Here is a 20,730-nt window from a genome sequence, read left to right on the forward strand (position 1 = left end):
TTGTCCGTATCGTGTAGCAAACAGACAGTACTCCACCTCCGTCGCACAATCGCTGCAACTCGCCAACACCCCTGCAACATTCGTCGTCTCCTCGTCCCTACGACCCGTCATTTCCAGCTCCTCAAACACCACCGCAGTCAAAAACCATGTCTACCTCCCCACTTCCCCAATCTCACACACCTCCTTGCTTTTTCAACCATGGCACCTACGAACAGAGACAAATTGCTCAAGCTAGACAGCAGCGCACACCTACGCTCCTACCGCAGGAATCTCGGACCGTTTCGGGCAAATGGCCCCGTGGAGATATCTGGGGAGCAAGAACAAGGGACGGGCGTGAGGTGGACATGTGACATTGTGGATTTGGGCGAGATGGGGTGGACCAGGACGGTGAATCACGAGGTGCACGCGATACAGGAGGACTATCCAGCACCGTCCCCGATACACATTCGAGCACCAGCAGTACTGTCACAAACGGCTGCGCCCGCGGTACAGCCACCTATGTTTCCACATCACAACGCTGCGATGCCGCACGCGCGCAACACCGTACCGCCACTTCTACGCGCTGCTCTCGAGCACGGCAAGACATTCCCCAACGACGACGCGCTGTACGAGGTCTTCGAAGAGACGGCGAGCGCGTATATGAGCGACGAGAGTCAGGTCGTGAGCACACATCGGGGTTTACGCGCAGCGAACGAGCGCGCGGTGGGGTACTTCGTTGAGACGTATATGTGTGCTGCTGTCGACGAACCGGAAGTCGAGCTCAAGAATGGAGGGATGATTAGTTGCACTGTGGAGACGGATGGGTCGTTGGGCGGGAATTCGGCAGTGTATGTGAGGCGGGCAAAGGTGGGAGAGAAGCCATGAGGAAGTTGGGGTCGCTCTGAAGGGTATTGTCCTATTGAAGAATTATCTGGTCTACAACATGTCCTTCGCGCCCTTGTGCTCAGTGAGTCTTCCTGAACCCGATTCCGAGCAGGAAGGCTGTTCGAAGCACAGCCGGGATAATGTTCAGCATCATAGTGACCGTGTCCTTGACTGTCCAGAGCCACGGGCTCAGTGTGAGATGCGTGCCCATTTCCGCCCATGCTGCGAACAAATGCCCACCATCGCATAGCAGCAGCGCAAACAGCACCGCTCTCCAGACTGTTATCTCGGTTGTGGTGCGCAGGACGAGCGCCTCGATGACGGCGAAGAAGAGGTAACAAGCCGCGAGCTGGTTGCAAATAATCTGCGACTCGGGCGCATAGCGAGACGTCTGCGGCATGTACTCAAAGTACTGCTCAGGCACCCAATGCAGATGATACACGCCGCCGAGGGCAGTCAAAGGTTCGAGGTAGAGGTGCCATATCCAGTAGATTCGCGGAATGTCCTCGACAAGTGTCGAGTCGTGGGAGCGCTGCGTCTGACGAGCAAAACGGCGCGGCGAACGATTGGTGGGAACGTGCTCTACCGAAATCGACGGTTGCGAATCAACTCCTACCGCTTTAGGAAGTTTGGCGGATTCATTGGAGGAAGCGGCTACCGCGCCCGCACCAGTAGAAGCGGCCATCGTGCTGTGTGAGACAAAAGCGAAGGACGGATGCTTCAAATACTTCCTGTGTTGGGCATGCTGAGTATGTATGCGCGATTGCCGGCCTTTGCGCGCGCATGGTGAGGGAAAGGGGGGCTTTGCTGCAGCGATGAACGCTGCCGATGTAGCACAGGGTATCGCGCTGCCAATGAGACTTGAGTAAGCAGTACCTGTTCACCACATGGTCGAGAGAGAAAATCGCCTAGGAGGTCTTGTGAGTAGCACAGGGTGAGAAAGAGGAAGCTGATAGTGCTTCAAGCGGTTGTACTTGGGCTGCGTCGATATAGCACCCGATCAACTCAGCTCTTGGAACGAGAACAGCGCTGCTGTGTAAGGTACCAACCCTTGGAGGTTCGATAATCGATTTCATCATGTGATCTACGCCCGTGATTTGTATATGTATATATACCTAGGCACATGGAGTCTTCTCGACTGTACCAGAACTGTCTCATGCTGGGAGTGCTAGAAAACAGACACTTCCGCCTATGAGACAAGAAGAACGCTGTTATGTCGTCGTCATTGCGGACATGGTCGATTCTCGGAGCTGCTTCTGTCGGCATCGAGCCAGGGTTGATGTGCATTGCGTGGTGATGGCGACACACCCGGCAGCACTCTTTCGGTAATAGAAGCCGAAGATGCTGCTCAGCGCGAAGTACCCTGAGACTCACATGCATCACTGCATGGATTGAAGCATGGAAATCTTCCCTGGGCATCGAATTGTTGAGAATTGCATGGTGCCGTACGCTGCAGCGATCCACCTTCGCTCTACCTCGCGGGGTAAGGCCTTCACGTGAAGGTAGAGTCCGGCCAGCTCCGTGGGCGCGGACGCGTCGTTGCTCTTGGGGGGCTAACGGCCGTGGATGTTCTCATTGGCGTAGTTAATGCTAGGGGCCTGTCAATCACCGGGCCACTGGCAGCTTGCTATCAGACCCTGTGCTCCAGAAATCCCAAAGGTTTCGTATTTCTTGCGTAGGATGCAGGCCCACTACCGGTATCTCTCGCGTCTGGCGTTGGCGTTGGTAGTTGGTGAGACGGCAATGAAGGCCCCTGCGCGCTGAGCTGTGCTTTCCCTCTGTGCCTTGGCCCCGCGATGACGTCGGAATGTTTTCAGGCCCTGAAGCTGGGAAAAAAAGAACAAATCACCAGCGTGTCACACCGTGAGCTTCTGCCACAAAACAACCAAGGCGCAAGCTTCGACCCTGGCACAGACACGCTCGTTCGTATTAATTCCGCTTGATTGCCGTCGCGCGAAGCAGGAGCGGTTTACGGCGCACGCGTTCCGCTACTCTCGAGATCCTACACCGACCAAGTGCTGGAAGTTTCCACCTCACTTCCCACCAGCAACCACATATTCACCTCGAGTCCCCGCGATTTCTCCCCTCTTGTCTCTCCTTGATCCTTTTTACACCTCACCACCATCCCTAACTCCATTACCTGACGAGCGATAACGCATCACCTGGCGCGCGCGCCAAACCTCCGCCAGTATGACAACTTTTGTTTGTTCCCTGTAAGTGATAGCTCATGAAAGCACGGTAACCTGTGTGAGTTTTTGACATCTGCTAACATATAACAGCTTCCTCCCGTATACGGCAGACTTCTACAATGAGGATACGGAGGCCAAGTCAAACCCCACCAGCCCAAAGCAAGAGCCCGCACCTGCTCCCGTAGATCTCAGTGATGTCGGAAGGACTTCCTCTGCAGGCAGCATACGTAACAAGTCGGATGGACCAGACAGTCTCCTTAAGCGGGCGCCGCCTTCACACATCCAGCTACCCAAGCCAAGCATGGCCGCAATGTTAGACCATGAAGACTTTTTTACCCCCGGGCAACCAAGCGCTGCAACTCACTTTCCTAGGCCTAGAGATCCGAAGAGCTTAGTTCGCAGCGACGCCCATGTTTCAGACTGGGGCGACAGCTCGCTCTATTTCAACCAGCCGCAGTTGAAAGCCGAGCCCGCACCGCCCCAGACTATTCTTGAATATGCAAAGGCACAAGAGCGAAAGGAAGCTCAGAGAGAGCGCCCGAGGGCCAGACAACCTACCAAAGCAAAGGTTGATCCCCGCTGGTCCAAGTACTCGGTCGTGCCTGCTGTCCAAGGAAACGGTGGCCTCAGCAATGCCGTCCGTTCCGCTGTGACCCTTGGCCGGATTAGCGATGTATATCACGTCGGCCTTGTTGGCTTCCCCACTGATGTCCTGGACGAAGACAAGAAGAAGGAGATCTACGAAAAGTTCGAAGAGGAATACAACGCTCTGGCCGTCTATGTCAACGACAAGGATTTTGACGGACACTATGCCCACTACTGCAAGACGATCCTATGGCCAGTTTTCCATTACATCATCCCTGACCACCCCAAGAGCAAGGCCTTCCTTGACCACTCATGGTGTTTCTATGTCAAGATCTGCCAGGCATTTGCAGACCGCGTCGTTCAGAACTACAAGCGTGGCGACATCATCTGGGTCCATGACTACCATCTATGCCTCGTTCCCCAGATGATCCGACAGAAGCTGCCCGATGCTCAAATCGGCTTCTTCCTACACACCGCCTTCCCTTCCTCTGAGGTCTTCCGCTGCCTTGCGGCCCGCAAGGAGCTGCTCGACGGCATGCTAGGAGCCAATCTTGTCGCATTCCAGACGCAGGAGTACGCCCACCACTTCCTCCAGACATGTAGCCGTATTCTGTCAGTCGAGGCTACTGAAGATGGCGTTCAGCTCGAGAATCGCTTTGTCAACGTCTGGTCCTCACCCATCGGCATCGACCCTGTGGCGCTTGCTAAGGCTCGCGCGGAGCCTGATGTGAAGGAGTGGATCCAGACAATGCAGAAGCGCTATGAAGGTAAGAGAGTCATCGTTGCGCGTGACAAGCTCGACAACATCCGTGGCGTGCGACAGAAGCTGCTGGCCTTTGAGTTGTTCCTTAACAAATACCCTCAGTGGAGGGACAAGGTGGTACTCATCCAAGTCGCCACATCTACAGCCGAGGGAGACAACGAGCTGGCTGCCACATGCGCCGAGATTGTCACACGAATCGACGCCGTCCACTCGACCCTCACGCACAACCCTCTCGTCTTCTTGCGACAAGACATAGCCTTCTCCCAGTACATGGCTCTCCTCTCCATCGCTGACGCGCTTGCCATCACCAGCCTACGCGAAGGCATGAACTTGACTTGCCACGAGTTCATCGCTTGTCAAGACGGGAAAGCCAGCCCGAAGAAGCATGGTCCTGTCATTCTAAGCGAATTCACTGGCAGTGCGGCAATGTTCGATGGTGCGGAGCTTGGCGTCAATCCATGGAACTACGCCAACATTGCCGAAGCTTTTAGATGTGCCTTGGAGATGACCGACGAGGAGAAGCTTCGAAGGTTCTCTAAGATGCGCAACCTTGTAATGCACCACACCGGCGACTTCTGGATTAGCAATCTGAGCAAGCATCTCGCCAAGGTCCACGAGGAACAATTCAACCGTGACACCATGTCTATTCCTCGATTGTCTGTAAGCAACCTCTCTCGCGAATATGAGGAGGGCCGTAAACGCCTCTTCCTTCTCGACTACGAGGGAACCCTTGCCTCTTATGGATCCGTCAACAGCACCGTCCTCACTAGTACTGAGCGGGTTATAGACGTTGTGAGCGACCTTGTTGCCGACAGCAGAAACATCGTTTACGTCATGAGTGGCCGCACTGTCCAGGAGAGCGAGCTCATCTTCAACCGTGTGAAGGGTCTGGGCCTCATCGCAGAGAATGGCTGCTTCATTCGTGATCCCAACTCCGAGGAATGGACTCAGTTCCCTAATGAGAGAAAGACGATCAAGTGGAAGGAGGCTTGCAAGTCGATCCTCCAGTACTACCTTGAGCGTGTAGAAGGCAGCTTCCTTGAAGAGCGTCACTGCTCGCTCATCTTCCACTACGACATGGCCCATGACAAGGACTCTTCCAGTCGGCACGCAGGCGATTGCGCCAACCACATCAACGACGCCTGCGAGCAGCAGCGAGTCAAAGCTGTCCCTACCAAAGACTCTGTGATCATCGAACCACTCGACTTCGACAAGGCGACCGCTGCACAGCACATCTTTGGCAAGTTCCACCCAACAGAGCGTCCGGACTTCTTGTTTGTTGCTGGCAACGATCGCACTGATGAGGGTGTGTTCCGTTGGGCCAAAGTGTTGAAGGACGACTGGACCATCTCTTCCGTGCAGACTGTGACTGTTGGTAATCGCAACTCGGTCGCCCTGTCTACCCTCACCAACGGCTCTACAGGTATGTTCTTCTTCGAACACCAATTGGCAATTCATTTACTGACAGTGATTACAGGTCTCCTCAGCGTACTCAGCAAACTCTCCAAGATCAAGACTCCGAACCCGGAGTCATAGCGCAAGCAGTGTTCTGATCCATAGAGGGGGGCTCTACGCGTCTTAGCGATCAAACGGTACCTCTTCTCCTACAGTAAGATTTACTATATGGGCATACAGAGCAGTGCGTTTACTGGAATGAATGAATAACGACCTTCGAGATGGCATGAATCGGATACCTCGACGCGGAATGAGCGTCATCGCGTGCATGGATGGGAGTACGGACGTATCTCTTACTATGCATAGATTTCCTAGAATGAATGCAATCATGATGCTGATCTCTTCTTCTGTGCTTGATATATTCTCTCGTCTCAGTCTTCTGCATGCATCACTTCTAGCTCCATGATAAATGTTCCTGAAGCTATACGCTTCTTTTCTTGCCGTCTCTTCCTCCCCTCCTATCCCACCAAGTCGGATACCTTTCACTCAACCTGGAAGTTGTCCTCCTCGTCCGCCGCCTGCAGGACCACGGGATCCTTTCCGAAGCGCCACCTCCCATCCCCCAACTGCCTCTTCTCCTGTCCCGCCTCCGTCAAGTCGATATTGGGGAAGTTGTTGTCGTACCACCGAACTTCCTCCCACTCCGGCGGCACCTCAATCGTCCCGATGTTCGGACAGCTCCGCACCAGCCGCACGATGACCTGGAACCATTTGCGCATCGGAACGTCTGTGGTCGAACCATACGCTTCCAGCAGCGAGCGGCACATGTCTGCTGCGACACCCAGGTCGCCTGGGTAGCGGCGCGAGGGGTGGGGCTCGGGGCCACGGGCTTTGTCTTCATATTAGCACTGAGTTCGTAGGATAACATGAACGATAGGGAAGAACTCACCGCCCAGCCAATTGAGCACCGCGCTGGAACCCATGGTGTCGAAGGGCAGGTTGAAGCTCAAGACGCGCACGTGCTCTGCGATGCTAGGCAGCGTGGGCGAGTTGTATATGCGGTCGAGGAAGTAGCCCAAGTCAAAGATCTCCTTGGAATCGTACACGACGCCAGTCAGAGGATGGTAGGTGAGTCCCGCGCAAGTCATCTTGGCGGTTGAGGGTGTGTGTTTGTGTGGAGAAGAAATGGGGAGCAGAGTGCAGGTGTTTTGATATATCGCGCTAGCGCGGCGTATCCAGGACTGGCAAACGGGAGCAGCAATATCTTTTCGATTGTGCGGTCAGGCTACAGGGAATACTGCTTGTGTGCTATCTATCTCTGCGCCAGGGCTTTTTGCTTGCGGGACTCCCGACGATGACGGTCCCAGTCCTTCTTTGCCTTGCTCGTCTTCTCGGGCGGCGCGAGTCTGCCCTTCTCCATCTTGATAATCTTTCCCTTGCGCTCGCCGCGCTCGGGCTTGCGGTCTCCGTCTTCTGGGGGCGTGACCACAATGCGGAATTCCAGTGGTGGAGGTGGTGGTGCTGTGTTTGTTAGAAGTGTCAGTAATGAAGAGGAAGTGGAGTCACAAACAGTGTTTCGTAGGCGGCGAGCAGGAGCCAGACAAGTGCAAGGCAGAGGCTTAGCACGGCCTCGGCGAGATCGAGGGTGTGTAGTAGGATGATGAGGATTTGCATTCTGCGGTGCTTTGAATTTGGGTAAGTATAGGGTTTCGTGTGGTTGAAGAGAAATGGAGTAGGTTTGCGCTGAGTTTTTACCAACGGGTTGATCAGATGACAGTGAGACAGCAGACACGCAGGTGAATAAGAGAATTTGCGCAATTGCTACAAGGATCTCACCACACTGTCTATCGCATTGGGATTCTTTCTCAAAGCCCAGGCACGCCCGGAACCTCGGTGAAAAGAAATAAATGTCAGTAGGCAAACCTTGGTCTTCTAGGTCCCCATTGGGACTCAGCTTCCAGATTAGACTGACGGCGGCCGGTAACAGACGTGAGGTGCGAGCACCTCTTATCTGGGTCAGTGAGTGACAATTTGTTGAACCCTGAGGAACAACTTCGGTATGAGCTTCGGAGGCAGGACTACTCGCGAGCGAGATCGTCCCAGTTCAGGGAACAAGCAGATCAAACTGGGAGAAGGCGATGGAATTGTGGTGCAGAGGTGGGAGGAATGGGTTATGTAACTGACGGGCTCGCGCAAATGCTAGGCTGACGACTCGGAACGACCTGAGGTCGTTGTTCTACAGGGCCTTCTCCCTAGGCAGTACCACTATTATCAGGATCTATGATCAGAGTGATAGAAAACGACGAAAATCGCGGCTATGAGACAGTGTAGCCTACAGTGTAGCCTACGGAGCTCCATCCGATCAATGATTTGTGTGACTGCTGGCATGAAAGTCTAGCAACACGCTTTACATTATTTCTTGCTCTTCTCGTACATCGTGGCAGTACTAGCTAGCTGTATTATGATACGTCAACTTTAATCTCGCTGGTAACTTACTTGAAATATATCTAGCACAATAGATTCCACGAATCTAACCTTGCAAGACGGCGACTTGCCTACTGTTGGCCGCTGGATCCACTCAACATAATCTTCGAATTACCTCAGTAATTACTCTTCAAGGCCTTGGTATACACCACGGAGGTAAGCTAAAGCATGCTTGGACCATACACGTTCTCCGTATTGACATTGAACAGGGAGGTAACAGAAGCAGAAAAAGTGTAGTCAATTGCACTACGACTTGCCAGGAATTTCTTAAGCACATGGAAGCTATACTTGCATCTAATTTGCCTATGATGAACGTTGTTCTACTTAAGATGAATAGCTCAACATCGATTGTCAGGACGCAGGTCTGCACCCACTGCGCCAGCATGTCAAAAAAGTAACAATGATCAATCTCAACGATTAATCATGCTGTGCAGAATAGTATATATCGTCGTCAGCCACGCTCTGACATCGATTCTGTACGAGATTACAGGGAAGAAAGACGATCGTGTCGGATCTACCAAAACCATTAGCAGTGCAACAAAGAGGGCCTTCGCATTCTCGCTATACGTCGATCATCAGGACCGCATTACGAGGGAAGAGAGAGTGAACCAGTCCTTTCGAAAGCTTTCGTCCAAGCGAGCAAGACCGCGGATGTCCTCACTACCACTCCGAGAAGTAACATCTACACTGAAGAACACTTATATCTCTTCGTCAGGGTCGTACACAGGAGGAGTACGCTCAAATCTATATAGATGTTGAGGAAAATATCTTACAAGTAGGTGCTTGGACACAAAGGGTTGCATCACCAGACTTGTTCATGTCCAAATTAGGCGCAGCGCGGAAGGCAGATCTATTCCTCGCAGAAGGGACTCTACGGAAGAATTTGAAGGAAGTGGCCGAAGATGGTAGATGTGGCAGGGGGAGTTCGATATCAGTCTGGTGGTCCACATGGCACCCTGACTGAGTCTCCTCGACTTACCAGATAAGCGAGATTGCTTTAAGAGCTGAAGATTTACTAAGCTAGAGGTGCTACGCGGTGCAGATAAGCCTCTGGCAGAGAGCAGAGATATCGAAGCTAGCCCGTCTGCCTAGAATACTAAGTGCGCTTTCTGCAGACAGGATTCAGCTGCAGGGACGGTTATCAGAGAAGCTTAGAGGCTAAGAAGGTTATAAGAGATAGGAGCAGTCCTTCGAGACCTCGGGCCAACCCCACATCCTAAAATACGTCTTGACACCAGAGCATTCCGCATCGTAAGCTTGCAAACCACCCGTGATACTGTTGAGCAGCCGCGCTGCGTCTCGATTGCGAGATCATCGTACAACCTTTGGTTGATTCCTACCGCCTTGTTCTAACGCAGGCGCTTCTGACCTCATTCATGCAATCGACAGCGAAGAGATCTACTAGAAGCACTTCCAAGATAATAGTAGTAGGATAGAAGTACACAGCATGACACAAAGACTGTGGGCAGCATTTTTCTATAGCAATGGGTACACTGTGAACAGTTGATTGGAGCGAATGATGACAGCGACACCGGGCTCGAAGACCACCACCGCCGACATGAGCGGATTACCTCACGATAGGGTAGAGGTCTTTGGCCATGAGGTACCCAGGTTGCAGGTACTCCATGGCCGAAGACACCCATCTCATCGAGAGAAAGACGCACACGTGAGCGGTAGTGGGCTTCGAGGATGGCCTCGCCGCCAACAAATGCACTATCTAAGATCTCGAGAGCACAGGCCCCAGCCTCGCCTAGCTCAGTCGCCAGCTCCATTTAGAATGCCTGACGTCCTCACAAACAGCCGAGATACAACTTGTGTCCTTCCACCAACCCAAAGTCCAATCCGAGTCCGAACATGAGACTCGCCCAGCGTGTATCCATTTTCTTCCTTGAGGCGGTGTCTCTTGTGAGCGGTATCCATTGGTGCCTAAATAAGAGTTATCAGAATGTGTAAGAGGTGCAAATGTTTGGGTAGCCTTACCATGATCAACGTGTGTATCATCGGACCGGTATGGCAGAAGGCCCATGCGAGAGTCGCGAGCCATTCGCAAAGCCAGCAGGTTATAGCGACACTGGAAGAATGCCGACTAAGACGACTGATGAGATATGGCGCAGTTTTGACGTGCGTCTGTTGCGACACACAGCAGATGGGTGGTAGTGCGCAGATTGGCACGCTGCACTGCAAGGTGACAAGTCAGTAAGATTATCACACCAAGAGAAGCCATGCGACATACCTGTTCGCCTCGTGCGTAGTCGCATTTGTATTGCCAGGGAGGATGTTATAGAGCTTGATGCGCAGCGTATTGCAGCGCTCGAGATCGTTTAGAAAGGAGTGGAAAGCTTGATTCTTTCGACTCCTTCCTGGGTGTGCAAGGTCAACCAGGTAGAAGCCGTGGGGCACACAGCATTTGGCGGCGTCGACCACACAGCTCGCATCAAGATTTTCGATTGCCTGTAACCGGTGCGCACTTTGATGCTGAAGGAAGTCAGTGGCTGCTACACACAGAGTCGGAAAAGGTACTTACGGGGAGGGCAGTGTGCCAACCAGGAAGTTGTACAGTTTGATGCTCATTGTGTGGCAGCGACCCAGCGAGAAAGCTTGCTTCTTGCGCGCCGGGTCCAGATGGGCAAGGTTGACCAGGTCAGCCTGAGAGGGCGTACATGGCAACTTTTCCGCAATCTTCCTTAAAAGCCAGCGCAAACAACTTGTTTATCTCGCTGGCTTTTAAGAAAGAGAGCGAAAGTGTTGCCATGTACGCCGCGGCTCGTACCATATTCCCGCTCGCACATAGTACGAGCTGAGGCGTAGATGGCAACTCTTTCGCAATCTTCCTCAAAAGTCAGCGCGTTTACGCTGGCTTTTAAGAAAGGGAGCGAAAGCGTTGCTATCTACGCCGCAGCTCATACCATGTTCCCACTCGCACATCATCCTAGCGAAAGTCAGTGACTGCTACACACAGAGAGGCAGAAGAAGAACTTACTTGAGGTCCTCGAACAAATTGAAGTTGGTGGTGTTAGAGCGAAGGTGGGGGCGAGGTGAGGGAAGACTTTAAGCTCAACCAAAACAGAGTTAGTCCTAATTGAGAACTGGCACGCCGATCGGCCTCCTTCACTGCAGCAGCGACTGGGTGGCAAATTGCGTGATTTGTAATACTGAGTCACGCAGTATTCGCATTGCATGTGAAATTCAGGCCGTGGGGTCGAAGAGGATATGGCAAAACGCCACCATGAGCTGCACCATCCAAGCTAGAAAGTTGAGGCAGAGATGACAACAGAGATGACAGCGGTGAGCCCACCAACTCGCTCACGACATTAGATTGAAAAAGCTTACAGAGGGGCACAGCGCTGTGCTCCAGACTCTACTCCCAGCGATCGACGCGCTTCCACTCTTATCGGCAAAGCTCCCATGCACAGCGAGATCCTCCATCTTGGACTTCACATGGGCGACGGCCCAGAATGACAAGCGTAACAACAAGGACGCAATACAGCGGACCTCAGGCAGGGGTAGAGACGATGAGACTTCTGAGGAAAGAGGGGCAATGGGTTTGAGGGGTATAGGAGATTGTCCCAAGGGCAGTTCGAGCCTCTAGAGGAAACCCAGGATTCCTGAAACTAGACACGACAAAGAGCATATCGAGCTTCAAGAAATTCCATGCTTGCAACTATCTGACCAGGGTGTCACTCAGAAATCCATGCCGTCTTTGCCCAGCATGTTTCGTGACCATACCGCCACGTCGGACACCGACTACTCACCTCGACTAACAGCTCAAGACAACATGGGAGAGGGGGTATCGTGTCTCATTATACAGTCATATTACGTAACAATCATCTCTCTTACTGAGCTTTCGTATCCGTTGTGTCCTCCAGGTGCTCACCATCTCCGCTCCTTACCAAGGTACTTGGGTGTGTGGGCGGTCCGTCCCTTCCCAACTTCTTCAAATCCGCCAACAACGTGCGCAGATGATCTTGTCGGTTCTGATTGGAGCCCCAAGTTACGGCCTGGGAGTAATACAGAATGTCCCAAGCTTCGTCACTGACGTTCGGTAAGAAAGTGGGCAGTGTGCGCGCCTTTTGGTAAGAGCGCCATAGGATGCGCCGGATGTCGTCGTTCGCTCCAATGTATGCAAACTCGATGGCTTGATTGAAGGACTTTAGAGCGGGCGAGATGTTGAAAGGTGGGGGCAGGGTAACGCGCAGACGATCGAGGGCGCCGATGTGTTCTGGGTCCTGGCGGGCGGCTTGCATACGCTGCTTGAGAGTAGCGGTACGCGTATCTTCGAGCTCGTAAGGATCGGGCGCAACCTCGTGCGCGATGGACGTGATGTCGGACTTTGCGCGTTCAGTCTCTTCGATAAGGTTCTGAATATAGGCGAGCTTCTCCATAAGCCTGGGATCTTCCATGATCTTGTCCACTTTGGCTTGGAGGTCTGCTGGTACGTTATCTTCTGGCTCTATTCCTTTAGACTTCGGTCGCTGTGCCGATACGAGCTTTATTAGTTCTCCTGTTAGCTCTTCTGCATCGAATGGGCGTGGCTCTTCGTCCGTTGTTTCTTCGGTAAGCAAAGCGTCAAGCTCAGCCTCAACACTGGCGTCTCCACCCATAGACTTGAGTACATCGCGCATTTGGTATATGAGCTGATTGACATCCGCATCAGAATCGGGATTGCCCAGGGGTGAATTCGCTTCATCCTTCCCAAAGAGTTTGTTGATTGCCTCATCCTCGCGCTCAATCTCGTCTAGCTCCTTCTGTAACTTTTCCGCGTCTTCATTTGGCATAGATGCGACCTTCTTTTGATATATCGGGTCATCGTCTAGCTTGGCCATTGCCTTCTGAACGATCGCTTGGAACTCAGGATTGTCGATGTCTTCCATCTCAGGTAGCTTGTCGAGAACTTCTTGTACTTCTTCCTTAACTGCAGCAGCAGCGGGGTCATTGAGCAGACCTTGGAACATTTGCTGTGTTGCCGCCTTCAAGCCTGACTTCATGGCTGTAGTCATCTCCTCGTTCTCTTGTTCCTCTTGTTTGCTCAATCTCACTATCTCTTCCTCATGCTCTGCCTTTGTCCTGATACCTCCTTTCATTTCCTTGAGCTCCTGTGCAAGATCCGCAAAGTTGGGGTTCTCGATAAGACTGTCGATGAGCCGACGTTGCAGCTCCTTGCTTTCGAGGATGGAGTCTGGATTCTTCTCTGCCTCTGACATCATCATGTACATCTGCTTCTCCTTTTTGCGATCTTCTGCCGTTGCCACTCGTTTTATGAGACGTCTCGGTCCGCCCTTGGCCAAATCTTGCTCGTACCAACTGATGGCCGGGATGCCCTCGCTCTCGAGTTCCTCGTCGGTGGGTGGCTTCTCGTCGTCTTCTTCCTCCGCTATCCTTCGAAACTCAGACATCATCTCCTCAGCCTTTTCTGGACTTATGTATGGGATCTTGTCTGGGTTTGGAAGCTTCTCAGGCTTCGCTGCCTTAGTACGTTTCTGGCGTACGAACGGGGTTGTAACGGCGCGTGCGTAGGGACATCGTGACGGTTGCGGTCGCGACAATGCCCGGATCAGAGCTCTAGAGGGAATGTAGGCCTTCGGTGCTGCCATGTCGTGATATGTTGCAGGATGGTGGCGGCCATAATTGATTTTAATGACGCCTGAACTTTGGCTCAAACGATGCAAACATCTCTTGGCACCCCCGAGAACTCCGCATCGCGTCCCCTTCCATCAACCCATCGTCCCAACGCCATCGCAACAGTCGAATTTCATCGACGAACTTCTGCTAGCTAATACGGTAAAGCCTACTTGTATTCAGCCTGCATCGCTCGAGTGACATGCCGACCATTCGTCTCTCGCGACTCTCTAGCCACACTCAACGCCCTCTTTCAAAACACTGTCATCACTTTCACTTTCCATCACTTCCTAGGTCTTGTCAGATTTGATTTCCAATTTCGATTCTCTATGTATGCTCTTGAGCAAGCTATTCCGCTCAGGTTCTCTGGGAGCAAATGTCTCTAAAAGGGCGCGATGCGGCAAACAATGATGTCTTGGGCACAGTTCAAAAGACCATGCAAGTGACCGCAGCCGCTACTACAAGCGCGAAGACTGACCGTACTGCCTTGCTTCCTGACTCATTGACCCTCCTCGACGGCAGACCATTGTCAACAACCACGGTTGTCACTTTCCTCCTGCCCACCGGGTCCACGCCATTGAAAATGTCCACGGATTCGATAGCTGGGCCAACATTGAAGAAGTCTACAAGCACGAATGTCGGCTGTCGCATACTCGCTTGCGCACTTTGTGATGTGTTTACCAAGCCCGCCGGGACCGTCCTACGAGTTTGTAGCAGCAAGGACACGTCGGTCTGGAGTCTGGATCCCAAAGGCTTGTTGCCAGTAGAGAAAGCGATTCATCAGGAAAAGCTTGCCGGAGTCACGCGCTTCGGAAATCGTAGTAGTATTTGAAACACGATCAGGCGCGCATGCGAAGTCGGCAGCGGCTGTAACGGCGTAGGAATTCTCCCAGACGAAGTCGTTCTCTCTCAAGAGGTAGGGCGCATCGGCCTCGTCCGGCGTCAAAGGATTGACGAAGGTCACCAGGCGCTGTCCGCTATTGATCATCGCTGCGAGAGTCGGCCAGGTCTTATTGGACTCGCTCGAAAGCGGTGGCGCTTCGCTGATGTTGGGCGGCACCCAACCATAATGGGCCAAATCGGCTCTTGAGTATTCGCCCTCGAGCTCTGTCGCACTGGCACTACCCAAGTTGACCAAGATGATCGTTACGACCTCATTTGGGTTGCGGTCAAGCCAGATTCGAATTTCCCATAACCAATCCTGGAGCGAGCCAACGTTGAAAAGGGCACACGAACTGTGGCAGAGTCGAAGCTCGCGAGCTGCTGTTCCATGCTTCGAACCGACATGCACTTGTACAGTGAGGAGACGCACACCGGCATCCAGCTGAACCGTCGTGTTGAAGAACTGGTTGCCGAAGGAAGAGAATCCTGTCGATGCGTTGGCTAGAAAAGACGAATCGTGGGCTCCCAGATGTGTCACATCATTATAGCTAACATTGCACAGCTGAGGTGAATTGTTGCACGCCCTTGAGTCGGCAGAAACGCAAAACACGGTCAGCGCCAATGAAACGAAAGAGATCTGCATCCGCAGGCCAGGGCGAGAACGGTAAATGTTGTGGCGCGATGCTGAAAGGCGCCAGATATGTGACAAAGGACGGATAAACAAACTCGAAGATGTGACAAAGGAAGAGTTTACAAAACTCGAAGGATCTTGTACCGCCCGTTCACAGTGATCACGGTACCATTGTTCAAGAACATGATCGTTGGCCCTGGTATTGATGTATGAGCACTGTGTTTCTTGGTGAAGGAGACCTTTACGATAGCACGGTCTGCTTCAACACCAAACCCTGTGACCATTGTGTGGTAAGTCCTGTACGTAAATACAACGACAGTGTTTTTCCAGTCTCAACCACCATCACTGAATGTTAGAAGGTTTGGCAGTTTCGCGTCACTTTAAGTAACGGCGTGCATAACCTTCCCAGTCACCCAGAATTCAATACTCACGCTGCGTCTCCTACCTTGACAAGCCGTCTTCAAGTTTCATCATTTTCCATCATGTCTAGCAGTCACTTCGAGGTAGTGCCAGTTTCCAACAAGTCGCAAGGCTCCGTGCCGTTGTCGCAAGCGTTTGACCACCATGACTCGTCTTTCAGCATGCCGGATCCAGATCGCATCTGCTACTCTAACAAGGAGTCCGCGAAGGTCAACATCGGGTTAGATTGTGTGAGTTGGTACGACCAAGATCTAGAGTTCGCACATGCAGATGGGCCATTTAGCACGAACAAGCCAGCCGTGGACGTTGACTTCAGCCAACTGATTTGCCCTATTGTGGCACCCGAGTCCAAGCCATCTGTCGAAGCACTCGTCTCCCGCCTTCTCAACCCTCCTCCGCATGCCTTTGTCTACCGTACGTTGTCCATACAATGGGTCATCGGCGCAATGGGTCAGCGGCATGTCGAGTTCCGCGAGAGTGATGAGCGATACGTACTTGCGCAAAATTCTGAACTGCGACGCATGGGCACTGCGCTCGGCATGCCTGCGCTGTACATGGAGTGGCTCTGTGGAGACGACGAGGATATTAGCGCCACTGATCAGGGTGTACATTTGACTCCCGATTACTTCGAAGAGGTCAACATGGACTAGACATGAGTCTGCCAACTCGTCGTACGTTAAATAATGAGTGCTATCACGGTAGATAAGACATCGCGGCTGTTACCAAGCATGCACGCAACTGTAGCCGTGGAGCATGAGTTGAGTTCCCCTCTATCCCTGACATCTACAATCAAGCACATTACAATCTCTTTTTAGTGAATATTGCGTTAACATCCGTTAAGATAGTCTCTCCTCGCCATACAATCTCTTACAATCATTGATCGAATGACCTCCGTAAATCCTTGCTCACCCTGCTTTGCTCCCTCAAGATTGCTCCTTCTTCTTGTTTGCGATCACTGCTTAATCCTCTTCGTCATGCGCTCGCTTGTTCCCGCTTAAAGCCGCCTTCTCGCTGTGAAGCCCTCCGCACGTGCCGCTGCGTTTGCGCTTCTACTCTACATAAGAGCAACACGCACGTCCTCACCACCAGTTCCCAGCATCAGCGTATGATCAACTCAGCCGGTACTCGCATCTGCTATAGCCAAGGCTGCTTCCTCAATCTCACTTTCCTCGACCGATCCAAAGATTATCATGTCCGCCAACACCTCCTCGCTTGATCCGTCTGCTCCCGCATTCGTTCCGGACAACAAAGGTAAAGTAGCCTACATGTAACTTGTGTTTTGAAAACATACCTAACAATGATACAGCTTCCTCCAGTACCTCTGCCCCACGCACCATCGAAAATCAAGGCGAGCCCGACGACGACCTCGGTATGCCCAATGATGATATCAAGGATCCGCTCGCATATCGTACCGTCGATAACCTTGTCGCCCTACTCATGTACCCTGGGAAAGGCATGCTCTACCCCGAAGACAAGCACGGCAATACGATGCACGATCGTGTGTTGATACGCCTCGACTGGGTGAAGAGAACCGTGTCGGAGAAGCACTTCATCTTCGACTCAGCAAAAGGCAGGTCCGTGCTCCGCGGAGATAGCAAGATCCGTACTCACGGCAGGCTTGCGGGCCTTCCCATGCGATACTACAACTGGCTGTGTGGCAACGACATCGATGAATCATTTTTCAGGGGTTACAAGGAACAACTATGGCTCTGGAGGGTCGGCTTTGTGCGGTACGGCTGAACGTAACGGTGGGTGACTTAGCGGCAACACTGGTTGGACCTACATCAAGACATGGTTGGAGTGCTTCGGAAGGAGGGGGGTGCAACGGATGTCCGTCATGGTCACTTTTAGTGCGGAAATTGGCCCGCTATTCGAGAATTCTCACTCCCTTTCGAGCCTATTCAACAGTATGCGTATCCACAAGCTCGGCAGGCCGCCCCCCTTTTCATCAAAAGATGACCATTTAGAAGGTCACTGCGATGCTTAGGCTGCATGATGGGTGAGGACGCATGATCGTCGTCAAGCGCGCTCCCCTTTTGAAGGCGAGGAGCCTTGCTGCCCAGCGTTTCCACCATCCCTCTCAATACACAGATCATTTCAGTACAATAAATTCTTGCAAAAATTCCTTTCATATCCCGAGAGCTACGTGAGTACGCCTGTTGACAGGTGTTTGACATTGTCCGCAGAAGGGCGCAGAGTCTGGTAGCGACCCAGGCCAAACGTCAGGCAACAACAACCCACAAAAACAGCGAAAACCACAGGACGAAAGTGTGCACGGGAGAGTTTCAACCTAAGCATCGGAGATGGAAGATCTCGAGAAGGAGTATGGCATCAAAGGCCGCCCGCTTATAGCTCCCGCTGCAAAGGATAGCAGAAGACGAGGAGGGAGGAGGCTTTGACCTCCCACCCATACCATCACACAAGAACAAATTCGACTCAGCACGCTCCTCTGCCGGTCCACATTTTTCATCGAAAGCACCGCATCCTGGACTACGGAACCTGGCCAAGACAATGAAGTGTGATCCTGCTGCATCATTCTCGTCGGAAGCTGGTGAAGAAAGCATTGAACCGGAAAGCCCTTCTGGAAAAACAAGCTCAACCTCACGTATCACGACGCAGAGCGGCGGTGCAGGTGACGAAGACAGTTCGGAGCATATGTCGGCTTTGACCGAATCCACGTCCAGCGTGAACACGTTTGTGTCTGTGTCGAGCAGGATAAGAGACGATAACAACTGCAGCAGTCTTATCTCGGTAGCATCATATCATACCGCACCTACTGGTCCGTGTTTCACGCAGATTGGAGCGGAGGGTGTTCCTGTGGTCGCCAGTCCGAGTTTGTCTACCGCTCCTTGCACAAGCACAAATAAGTTCGGAGGTTGGAAGATCGAAAAAGATTGCATTGGCAACAGTCCAGAATAATGCTTCCAACGAACAGCCCGCTGTTGAAGAGTCAATTGCTATACATTCTCCAAAGAGAGACCCAGAGATCGCCTCTTTCAAAAGCGCAAAGGCTGGAACATCAAATCGCTACCAACCATTACTATGGGTCATCTCATGGCTCACAATACTTGTCCTGCTCTGCACGTTCATAGGGAAGAATCATGATCCGTTTGCAGCCCCAACGCTATCGGGAGAGAAACAGGACAAGACAAAGCGGATGGTTGAAGCGAATGCAACCTCGTGGGTGACCTTCCGCCACAACGCCACGTTCGCCTTCAGCATTCAATGGCCTCACAACAGCATCCTGAATGTGACAGCTTCGAACGCGACGGGATCCAATACGAGGAGTCTCGTGGAGCGAGACCGTGTGACACCCATCGCCTGGAGAGCTGACAGTACTGAGACATGGAATCCTATGCTTTACATCGAGCATGTGAGCATACTGAATAGCTCATGGGTGACCTTGAACACATCACTCACAGCGGAACACAGAGTCAACCTTACTACCGTCTGTCCGCAACCCAGCGTGAAAGATGTAAAAGAGTCATCAACTTCCGCAAGCTCGGTGAAGCATTCGACTTCGCCCTCTACTGCAATGCCAACGATCTCGAATCGTACAGATGCTTCCGTGCCTTCAAACAAACTGCCGCCAACCGCGTCTTCCGCTAGGACCGCAAGGCCTACGACATCTACAACCTCCATATCATCATCACAATCTCCGCAGCTCAAAGAAACCAGAGCCGTCACGTATACCAAAAACCTGCTGACATGTTTGTGGTTCTTACCAACCTGGCTACTCGCTATTTTCATTGCTGAAAGATGTAGCATCTCGTGGCTTGCGCAAGGAGAAAGCAAAGTGAGGATGCAAATCACTGCTGTTGTTGTGAGCTTATTGTTGGCTGCCGCGGTAGCACTAGCGACAACGGAGATGGTGATGGCTATTTTGGAGTTTACCCGCAGTACATGAGTGGATTGTAGGCGTTCGCTGTGTTCCGGTACAATTCATTTTCATGGGCGTCTGCATCATCTTGGGGATGTGATATCAGCGCACTTCTGACCTGATTCATTTTTATGATGAGTTTCCCATTTATAATATGTCCGGTTGTCGACAGGCAGTAAGGTACAAACATCTGTCGAGTGAACAGACACTTGCCTTCAGCTAGCAACCCTCAACATGAGCGATATTTTCCATCTCATTGCCGTGATGCGCTAAAGCCGTTTCGAAACTTTCTGCTTGCACACTATCTAGACCTCCAAAGTCGTGAATTCGCCCAGATTCCGACCAATCTCAGTGAAACTATCTGTGGCTGCGCAACGTCGTAGAGTGCCATCGCTCAATAGAGTTGATTTTTGTGTGCAAGCGATTTGTGTGCGAGCGACGCTTCTGACTGATGCTCGGTGGCTTTTCAGATGACGTGCCGACTGCCTGGCCGTCAGACTTATACAGCTCTGAGACTGCTATCAGTCGTGGCTTGGGATCTCCTTCCGGTTTAGATCGATGCCGGCGCGGCTTGACCGGACTTGCGACTTGCAGTTGTTGGCAATAGAACCGTTTGGGTAACACAGGAGGTAACTGTATCGTGTTCGAAAGGCGCAGAAGGGGCCTTTGCTAGTCCTCTTCAAAGTAACTGGGGATACAAAGAAGTTGTCGCGCCCGGTATGGATGAGCACAAGGGTTCCATACGTCCTGACACCGCGCTTGCGTAGGCCAAGAAAGTTGCACGATACCGCAATAGGCAACATCGGGGGAGCAGGTGTTGGGATTTGGCTATTGAAATAGGAAACCCAGTCGAAAGACGGTGGGAAGACATCGTCAACATACAAGGTGAGTGGGGGACATCCCATGGTTGTCACTCGTGCGGGAATTTGAGTTGAGACCTCGCGAACATGGATTGCGAATATGTCCATGGAGTGAACGCAGGTTGAGTACATATCTGGTGAGCTTGATAATCACTTTTTTT

At 52.2% G+C, this 20,730-nt stretch overlaps 13 protein-coding genes across 13 annotated transcripts; 5 read left to right on the forward strand and 8 right to left on the reverse strand.

The window, feature by feature from the left end:
• Window positions 1-198: 198 nt before the first annotated feature.
• Window positions 199-864, forward strand: SNOG_03367 (hypothetical protein; the record flags this gene model as incomplete). The annotated part of the gene is made up of 1 exon (XM_001793883.1): window positions 199-864. The coding sequence occupies one exon, from the start codon at window positions 199-201 to the stop codon at window positions 862-864; it is 666 nt and encodes a 221-aa protein (XP_001793935.1).
• Window positions 865-943: 79 nt separating this feature from the next.
• Window positions 944-1,549, reverse strand: SNOG_03368 (hypothetical protein; the record flags this gene model as incomplete). Its single annotated transcript, XM_001793884.1, has 1 exon — window positions 944-1,549. The coding sequence occupies one exon, from the start codon at window positions 1,547-1,549 to the stop codon at window positions 944-946; it is 606 nt and encodes a 201-aa protein (XP_001793936.1).
• A 1,505-nt stretch (window positions 1,550-3,054) lies between these two features.
• Window positions 3,055-5,937, forward strand: SNOG_03369 (hypothetical protein; the record flags this gene model as incomplete). Its single annotated transcript, XM_001793885.1, has 4 exons — window positions 3,055-3,077; window positions 3,144-3,365; window positions 3,456-5,824; window positions 5,879-5,937. 4 exons carry the CDS (start codon window positions 3,055-3,057, stop codon window positions 5,935-5,937), a joined length of 2,673 nt encoding a protein of 890 aa, XP_001793937.1.
• A 401-nt stretch (window positions 5,938-6,338) lies between these two features.
• SNOG_03370 (hypothetical protein) lies at window positions 6,339-6,944 on the reverse strand (the record flags this gene model as incomplete). Its single annotated transcript, XM_001793886.1, has 2 exons — window positions 6,339-6,646; window positions 6,746-6,944. 2 exons carry the CDS (start codon window positions 6,942-6,944, stop codon window positions 6,339-6,341), a joined length of 507 nt encoding a protein of 168 aa, XP_001793938.1.
• Window positions 6,945-7,108: 164 nt separating this feature from the next.
• SNOG_03371 (hypothetical protein) lies at window positions 7,109-7,470 on the reverse strand (the record flags this gene model as incomplete). The annotated part of the gene is made up of 3 exons (XM_001793887.1): window positions 7,109-7,260; window positions 7,283-7,317; window positions 7,367-7,470. The coding sequence occupies 3 exons, from the start codon at window positions 7,468-7,470 to the stop codon at window positions 7,109-7,111; spliced, it is 291 nt and encodes a 96-aa protein (XP_001793939.1).
• A 2,295-nt stretch (window positions 7,471-9,765) lies between these two features.
• SNOG_03372 (hypothetical protein) lies at window positions 9,766-10,851 on the reverse strand (the record flags this gene model as incomplete). Its single annotated transcript, XM_001793888.1, has 4 exons — window positions 9,766-10,206; window positions 10,422-10,458; window positions 10,514-10,747; window positions 10,805-10,851. 4 exons carry the CDS (start codon window positions 10,849-10,851, stop codon window positions 10,036-10,038), a joined length of 489 nt encoding a protein of 162 aa, XP_001793940.1. The 3' UTR covers window positions 9,766-10,035.
• A 615-nt stretch (window positions 10,852-11,466) lies between these two features.
• Window positions 11,467-11,706, reverse strand: SNOG_03373 (hypothetical protein; the record flags this gene model as incomplete). The annotated part of the gene is made up of 2 exons (XM_001793889.1): window positions 11,467-11,511; window positions 11,611-11,706. 2 exons carry the CDS (start codon window positions 11,704-11,706, stop codon window positions 11,467-11,469), a joined length of 141 nt encoding a protein of 46 aa, XP_001793941.1.
• Window positions 11,707-12,113: 407 nt separating this feature from the next.
• SNOG_03374 (hypothetical protein) lies at window positions 12,114-13,800 on the reverse strand (the record flags this gene model as incomplete). The annotated part of the gene is made up of 2 exons (XM_001793890.1): window positions 12,114-13,741; window positions 13,767-13,800. The coding sequence occupies 2 exons, from the start codon at window positions 13,798-13,800 to the stop codon at window positions 12,114-12,116; spliced, it is 1,662 nt and encodes a 553-aa protein (XP_001793942.1).
• A 796-nt stretch (window positions 13,801-14,596) lies between these two features.
• Window positions 14,597-15,693, reverse strand: SNOG_03375 (hypothetical protein; the record flags this gene model as incomplete). The annotated part of the gene is made up of 2 exons (XM_001793891.1): window positions 14,597-15,264; window positions 15,627-15,693. 2 exons carry the CDS (start codon window positions 15,691-15,693, stop codon window positions 14,597-14,599), a joined length of 735 nt encoding a protein of 244 aa, XP_001793943.1.
• Window positions 15,694-15,891: 198 nt separating this feature from the next.
• Window positions 15,892-16,479, forward strand: SNOG_03376 (hypothetical protein; the record flags this gene model as incomplete). Its single annotated transcript, XM_001793892.1, has 1 exon — window positions 15,892-16,479. One exon carries the CDS (start codon window positions 15,892-15,894, stop codon window positions 16,477-16,479), a length of 588 nt encoding a protein of 195 aa, XP_001793944.1.
• Window positions 16,480-17,019: 540 nt separating this feature from the next.
• On the forward strand, window positions 17,020-17,569 carry SNOG_03377 (hypothetical protein; the record flags this gene model as incomplete). The annotated part of the gene is made up of 2 exons (XM_001793893.1): window positions 17,020-17,080; window positions 17,136-17,569. The coding sequence occupies 2 exons, from the start codon at window positions 17,020-17,022 to the stop codon at window positions 17,567-17,569; spliced, it is 495 nt and encodes a 164-aa protein (XP_001793945.1).
• A 771-nt stretch (window positions 17,570-18,340) lies between these two features.
• Window positions 18,341-19,438, forward strand: SNOG_03378 (hypothetical protein; the record flags this gene model as incomplete). Its single annotated transcript, XM_001793894.1, is given in 3 exon segments — window positions 18,341-18,608; window positions 18,739-19,202; window positions 19,220-19,438. 3 exon segments carry the CDS (start codon window positions 18,341-18,343, stop codon window positions 19,436-19,438), a joined length of 951 nt encoding a protein of 316 aa, XP_001793946.1.
• A 792-nt stretch (window positions 19,439-20,230) lies between these two features.
• On the reverse strand, window positions 20,231-20,701 carry SNOG_03379 (hypothetical protein; the record flags this gene model as incomplete). Its single annotated transcript, XM_001793895.1, has 1 exon — window positions 20,231-20,701. The coding sequence occupies one exon, from the start codon at window positions 20,699-20,701 to the stop codon at window positions 20,231-20,233; it is 471 nt and encodes a 156-aa protein (XP_001793947.1).
• Window positions 20,702-20,730: the final 29 nt, after the last annotated feature.

The sequence above is a fragment of the Parastagonospora nodorum genome, assembly GCF_000146915.1.
Source record: "Parastagonospora nodorum SN15 chromosome Unknown scaffold_5, whole genome shotgun sequence".
Classification (NCBI taxonomy): Eukaryota; Fungi; Ascomycota; class Dothideomycetes; order Pleosporales; family Phaeosphaeriaceae; genus Parastagonospora; species Parastagonospora nodorum.